General features: G+C 35.9%; 1 protein-coding gene across 15 annotated transcripts; it reads left to right on the top strand.

Moving 5' to 3' along the window:
- Positions 1 to 3,602: 3,602 nt before the first annotated feature.
- Positions 3,603 to 6,359, top strand: LOC112797036 (uncharacterized). 15 transcript variants are annotated; one of them, XM_072235746.1, is made up of 6 exons: positions 3,603 to 4,125; positions 4,270 to 4,364; positions 4,693 to 4,840; positions 5,175 to 5,330; positions 5,410 to 5,504; positions 5,835 to 6,359. In XM_072235746.1, the coding sequence occupies exons 3-6, from the start codon at positions 4,807 to 4,809 to the stop codon at positions 5,862 to 5,864; spliced, it is 315 nt and encodes a 104-aa protein (XP_072091847.1). In that variant the 5' UTR covers positions 3,603 to 4,125; positions 4,270 to 4,364; positions 4,693 to 4,806; the 3' UTR covers positions 5,865 to 6,359. The 15 variants fall into 15 exon arrangements, 9 of the variants coding, with proteins under 9 accessions (XP_072091847.1, XP_072091851.1, XP_072091845.1 ...); XM_072235750.1 differs by having other exon boundaries at positions 4,558 to 4,840; positions 5,700 to 6,359; XR_011881272.1 differs by having other exon boundaries at positions 3,608 to 4,151; positions 5,175 to 5,291.
- Positions 6,360 to 7,000: the final 641 nt, after the last annotated feature.

The following is a 7,000-nucleotide window of genomic DNA, read 5'->3' as shown; positions in this document are numbered from 1 at the left end:
ACCAATTCAATAAGAAACAAAACCTCAGCATATTCATAATCAGCAAAACCACTACATGCTCATATTTATAAATAAATTCGTAAACCAATTTAATATTTCAAACATTGTGATATTCAAATCAACATCATAAATCAATTAATAATAAAATTAATAGCGATAACATCAATGAATCAACTACTTAAAATTAATATATCATATAAAATATTAAAACAACTTGAAAAAAATAAAAATGGTTACTTGTTATTGCAGAGGAGGAAGAGAGATGGAGGGAGGCGCGGGGACACGCAAGCAGAAAGCAAAGTGGAACAGAGATGTGAGGTGGGAGAGAGGCGAAGCTGGGCAGCGGCGGTGGTGGGAATGTGGTGCGGCGCAATAATTCCGAGAAGGGAGAAGGTGAACGGTGAAGTGGCAAAGAGAGAAGAGGAAGAAGAAGAAAAAGGGTGGGGTGTCGACGGTAGGTGGGTTGATGGCGACGGAGAGGGGGTTGTGATGGTGGTGGTGTCAACGGCGATAGATGGTGGTGTTGGGGAAAGGGGAGGAAATGGTGGTTAAGTGAGAGAGAGAGAGAGAGAGAGAGAGAGAGAGAGAGAGAATCTCGAATGAGGGGGAAGAGAGTTCGCGATTTGAATTTATTCCCTATTATCGTCGGATTTCTCCAATGGTAAACCATTACGGGTCACTAAACGCAGTGTTTCACAAATTGGATTTTCCGTCGAATTTTTTTTATGGTAAATCCAATGGTAAAGGACGCGCCAATTTTTTTCCTCCAAATATTCCCAGCGGATAATCTGCTGGTAATTACTTAACCTTACAAATTTGACGTTGTTACTGCCGATAAATCCAACGGTAAATCTGATGCTATTCTGTGATACTAAATCCGACGTTACTCAGCATTTTTCTTGGAATGATGGCTGTTATGAACTGAAGAAGATAAAGAAGAGGAAAAAGCGTTCATAGAGTAAAAGCAAAACAACAATAACGAAGACAGACAACCAGCAATGACCACGATAATGGCAACAAATAAACTCCCTCCATACTTCTAGTGTCACTCTGTCTTCTGCCTCCTTTTGTGAGTCCCTTGTTGTCACTCCTTTTCGTTCTCGACGACAAAGTGATAATACATTCCTCAGTGTCGTCTTCCTCCTCTCTCTCGCTCTCCTCTTTTTGTATGTTATTTCTTTGTTCTTCAGTCTCTTTTTTTCTTTCCCAAATTTTCTCTCTTTCTCTAATTTTTTAACGGGTGTTGTAGTTTTGATATTAAGGTCAAATGCTACGTTTAATTGAATTTGAATTTGGATTTTGGTGCTATTGAGTCTGTGTTTATTGGTGTAATTCTGAAAATTGAAAAATGTTGTGTTTGTACGTATTTTATATATATATATATATATATATATATATAGAGAGAGAGAGAGAGAGAGAGAGGAAGGGAGAGAGAGAGAATGAATAAATGAGGAAAAAGAGAGAGAAAATTATTGTTAGTGAGGGATAGAAAAGAAGTTGTCATGTCATTTACTCCGTAAACATTTCAGTATTTTTCATTAATGGAAATGGAAGCAATTGACTTTTAATTATTTTTGTCAGATTATAAAATTTTTTAGAAATGATTTTGTCATTAGTATCTTTATAGTTATTTTTGTTAACATTAAAAATTTTTAGATATTATTTTGATAATTTACTCAAAAATTTATTTTTTTTAACAACTTATAAGATTTATTTCTTTATAAAAAAATGTTGGAAAACAATAAAATAGTTCAAAACAATAATATTAAGGTGAATGCTACCATACCCTCTCTAAAATAAAGGATAAATTATCCTCTGTGATATATAGAGTGCTTATAATTACAATTAAGTTGAATATTAACCATAATAATTAGGTATATGTTTTCTACTTTTTTTCTCTCTCTTGTGATTATTTAAATTTAGTTTAGCACCACCAGTCTATGGTGGTGGTGGTGGCTGTCACCGTCGAAAAAATCTCTTTGAGGTGAACTCACAAACCCATCAACAAGGTGCAAATACGTATTCAACTCGTTACACGTGGCAACATTTTTGCTACCAAGGTACGGAGAATCTCTGATACATAGGCGCAACTTCTTCTCAACCTCAGCGTACACCCACTGTGCCTCCTCCACCATCTTCTGTATGGTGATAACATCCTCGAAGTTTATTATCCGCAAAATTTTTGTCCCATGAAAGTGATTAAATTCTTGTGCATAATTATCACCTTATCTTGCAAATCCTATTGTCTGCAATTGAATTCGACTTGATCTCCGCCTCATCGATAACAATGTCTTTAATCTCATGAGGATCCGAATCTACCATCCCTTGAAACTTGTATTTGACGTCATCAACAACAATGTCTTTAACTGTGTTTATGATTTGAGAATCTGAAAAATCTTTTCAAATGTCTTTATGATTTTTATCATCATGGACCATAAGCTCTCCTCTACCTTCAAATACATCTATTGCACTCTTAAAGATCTATTCCATTTCATAAAACTCATCTGGTGAATCACTTTTAATATATATATCATAAGAAATAATTTATCCTTTCTTTTAGAGAAGGTAAAATAGAATTCACCTAATATTAAATATAATGTATATATAATTATAAATATTATACGTATAAAATTATGAATATTAAATTAAATAAAATAATTTAAATTATTATCTTTGTAACATTATCGGATGTCTCCCTTCATTAAATAGCCATTCACACTTTTGTATGGTTGCCTTGTATCTCTGTGTGTATAGATTTGCAAATTTCAAACGTAAATTGTTAGAGGATAAACGTTTTAATACTAATCCATACTATCCTAATACAATTTATATATATAGAAAAAAGATGACATTTTCATTTTAATTTTTTTTAATTAGGAGTGTTGTGCCAAAAATTTGGTATAATTGATCGTTGTTAAAAAAAATTCAACAATTAAAATTAAAGATTATACGTGCATGAAACAGATTATGATACGAAAAATAAACATGAGTTAGGTTTGCCGATTAAGTTATCTTCCAAGACTATTTAAAATTCAAGTTCGTAATATGAATTTGTATCAAGAACTAGAGAGAATTAGAGATAATCAGAGAGAATAGAAGAGAAATCCTTAGATATAGGGTCAAAGAGAGAAAGTAGAGTTTCCAATTACACCATACATATCCCACATTATTACATTATACTCCTATTTATAGTATAGTTCTCTAATTGGACTAGCTCAATACTAATTGTATCATTACCCTACCCTTCAAAACAACCTTGTCCTCAAGGTTGCGAAAAAATATAAATCCTAACAAAAATTATAAAAGCTGAATACAAGTAATAAAAAAATTAGTATTTCGAAAACAACATTTTCTAAGCTACTGCTAAAAAAATTTTAACCACTAGGATCCCATTGAAAAAATTTGTGTTCAATCCGAAACCAACAAAATAGAATTGCTGCAGAAATATGAAAATAGACCAGAAATATTGAAATCCTTAGAATTGGACTTGAAGTCATTATACCATCCATCACATGCTGATTTTGGGCTTCAGAAATTAAAATTTGGCCTAGCACATAATAGAAGCCCAACTCATTGATAGGCTTCAGCATCTCTTCCTCATTCTCATGGAAGAAGAGAGACGCGTTGTTGTTTCTCTGTCTCAGAGGTGCACCTGCCGTCGCCCCTGCGTCCAACCCGCAGCCATAGGGCCGTCGCGAGCTTGCATGGACGTACCACCACTGCCGTCCAACTCCCGACCCTCTGCTGTTTGCTGTTCGAGTTCTCCCTGCCTCTTCCCGAAGCCGCCACTCGCCCCTGCAAGCCCTCGCCGCTTCGTTCTCTGTCTCGATTCCAAGGGAAGACCGCCACCAGAAGTGGCGGTGGATTAGCCACGATAGAAGAGGCTTGACGGAACCCCCAAACTCCACGATCTCTGCCGCAGATGGTGGTTCTAATGGCGTGAGCACGCACCCCTGTTACAGGAGCACCATGGGCTTCTACCTTCCGCACCGCGAAAGCGCCAACGTCGGCGCTACTCCTCGCATCGTCATCAATGGCGGTTGTCTGTGGGTTTGGCGCCTCCAAAGGAAGAAACCGCATAGCGTCCTCCCCTCTCGCATCTCGATCTGGCTGCAAATCTCCTAGGTGCGTCATCGACAAATCAAACCAAGGTCGATCCCCTACAGTCCACACAATACCTTTACCACCTGTTTTGTTTGTGAATTCTGTATTGTTCTTGGTCATAAATCTTATAATTGCACTAGAATCATTTGTCACTGAAATTGCCAGATCTGCTGTGGTTGGAATCCCTGGAATTGAGTTTTCAAATGTGTGATCTGCTGGTTGATATTCTACTTGAATTGCAAGTTTTGTTGATTCTTCAGGTAGAAATTCAAAATTGAAATCGAATTCTTCTTCTGCATCTATCCTTTTTGAATTTTGGCATGAATTTTGTCATTGTTGTTGAAATTGTATTACTGCTTCTTTGGAATTACAAATTGACACTGGTGAGCGCTGAATTGTTGCTTGATTTGGAGTTTCTGTTGATTTTGCTTTTTGTTGCTGTGGTTGGACTAGGAAACAGAAATCTAATTCTTCTGCTTCTTCTTCCTCTTCTGTGTGAACTGGAGTCATGTTGAATTCTGAAAAATTGGTCGCTGCATTCTCCAATGCTGCCTTCTCATAATCTGATGCTGAATTTTGAAATTACAGAGCCGTAAGTGTAGAATTGTTTGATTCTGGAGCTGTTGAATCATTGTTGAGTGGTGAAAAAGCTGAGGTTGATTTGGCTTGAATCTGGCATATTGGAGGCTATTGGAGTCGTTGATGATTTCGGAAGGTTGCACAAATTTTGGTGCAGGTTGCCTGAATATCTGCAAGTATCTTGGATTGTTTTTCATAATCTGAATTCAAGCGATCTAATCTAGTTTGAATCTGATTCCAAATTGCGTCATCATAGGAATTTGCCATAGTATTCAATGAAAGCACCATTTGATACGAATTTGTATCAAGAACTAGAGAGAATTAGAGATAATCAGAGAGAATATAAGAGAAATCTCTAGACATAGGGCCAAAGAGAGAAAGTAGAGTTTTCAATTACACCATACATATCCCACATTATTACATTATACTCCTGTTTATAGTATAATTCTCTAATTGGGCTAGCCCAATACTAATTGTATCATCGTCATCAGTGGCGGTTGTCTGCGGGCTCGGTGCCTCCAAAGGAAGAAACCGCCAAGCGTCCTCCCCTCCCGCATCTCGATCTGGCTGCAAATCTTCTGGGTGCATCATCGACGAATCAAACCAAGGTCGATCCCCTGCAGTCCATACAATACCTCTACCACCTGGTTTGTTTGTGAATTTTGTATTGTTCTTGGTCATAAATCTTGTAATTGCACTAGAATCATTTGTCACTAAAATTGCCAGATCTGCTGTGGTTGGAATCTCTGGAATTGAGTTTTGAAATGTGTGATCTGCTGGTTGACATTCTACTTGAACTGCAAGTTTTGTTGATTCTTCAGGTAGAAATTCAAAATTGAAATCGAATTCTTCTTCTGCATTTATCCTTTTTGAATTTTGGCATGAATTTTGTGTTTTTGTTGCTCAAATTGTATTACTACTTCTTTGGAATTACAAATTGACACTGGTGAGTGCTGAATTGTTGCTTGATCTGGAGTTTCTGTTGATTTTGCTTGTTGTTGCTGTGGTTGGACTAGGAAACAGAAATCTGATTCTTCTGCTTCTTCTTCCTCTTCTGTGTGAACTGGAGTCATGTTGAATTCTGGAAAATTGGTCACTGCATTCTCTGATGCTGCCTTCTCATAATTTGATGCTAAATTTTGAAATTGCAGAGACGTAAGTGTAGAATTATTTGCTTCTAGAGCTGTTGAATCATTGTTGAGTGGTGAAAAAGCTGAGGTTGATTTGGCTTGAATCTGGCATATTGGAGGCTGTTGGAGTCGTTGATGATTTCGGAAGGTTGCACAAATTTTGGTGCAGGTTGCCTGAGTATCTGCAAGTATCTTGGATCATTTTTCATAATATGAATTCAAGCGATCTAAGCTAGTTTGAATATGATTCCAAATTGCGTCATCATAGGAATTTGGCATAGTGTTCAATGAAAGCACCATTTGATACTAATTTGTATCAAGAACTAGAGAGAATTAGAGATAATCAGAGAGAATAGAAGAGAAATCCCTAGACATATGGCCAAAGAGAGAAAGTAGAGTTTCCAATTACACCATTCCTATCCCACATTATTACATTATACTCCTATTTATAGTATAGTTATTTAATTGGGCTAGCCCAATACTAATTGTATCAGTTCGTTTGAAGTTTAAAATAATTTGAAATGCAAGTTTATTTGAAGTTTAAAATTGTACCAATTAGCTTAGAATTTTTTTCTCCATAAATAGGATTAGTTTCAATAAAGTAGAGAAGTTTTTATGCATTCACAATACAGTGACTCATCTAATAATTTTTAGTCATACTGACCTGCAAAAATATGAATTATGAGTCCATATATGTATTGAGAGATTTTACTTTTCTTTCAGTCATTTTAATTTTGTCTATTTTTTTGGTATTTAAATTCTATTATTTACATTCAACTACTTGTCAATTTTTGTACATTTTAATATAAATTTTGTAATTTTTTATATTTTACACTTGTTCTTTTTTATTTTTTTCTTTTTATAATTATTATTTTTTACATTTTTATTGGACACAATCTCTAAATTCCCTAAAAGTAACCCACAAAAAAATTATATCTGCTTCTCAAATTGAGATTATGGCACAAGTTTGGTCAATATTAGGGATGTCACCCCTACTCCCCGTCCCTGCCCCCAGAATTGATCCCTATCCCCGCCTCAATCCCCGCTATGGGGGGATAATCGTCCCCATTCCCATTCTCCGCATTCTCCGTGTTCCCTGCGGCCCCATTTTCCATCTCCTTATGTTGAACATTTATATGAAAATTATAGTAAAAAATTTAAAAAAAACTACAAAACATTATTACAAA

Source organism: Arachis hypogaea, chromosome 4 (assembly GCF_003086295.3).
Source record: "Arachis hypogaea cultivar Tifrunner chromosome 4, arahy.Tifrunner.gnm2.J5K5, whole genome shotgun sequence".
Classification (NCBI taxonomy): Eukaryota; Viridiplantae; Streptophyta; class Magnoliopsida; order Fabales; family Fabaceae; genus Arachis; species Arachis hypogaea.
This window is presented reverse-complemented; position numbering and strand designations above follow the sequence as displayed.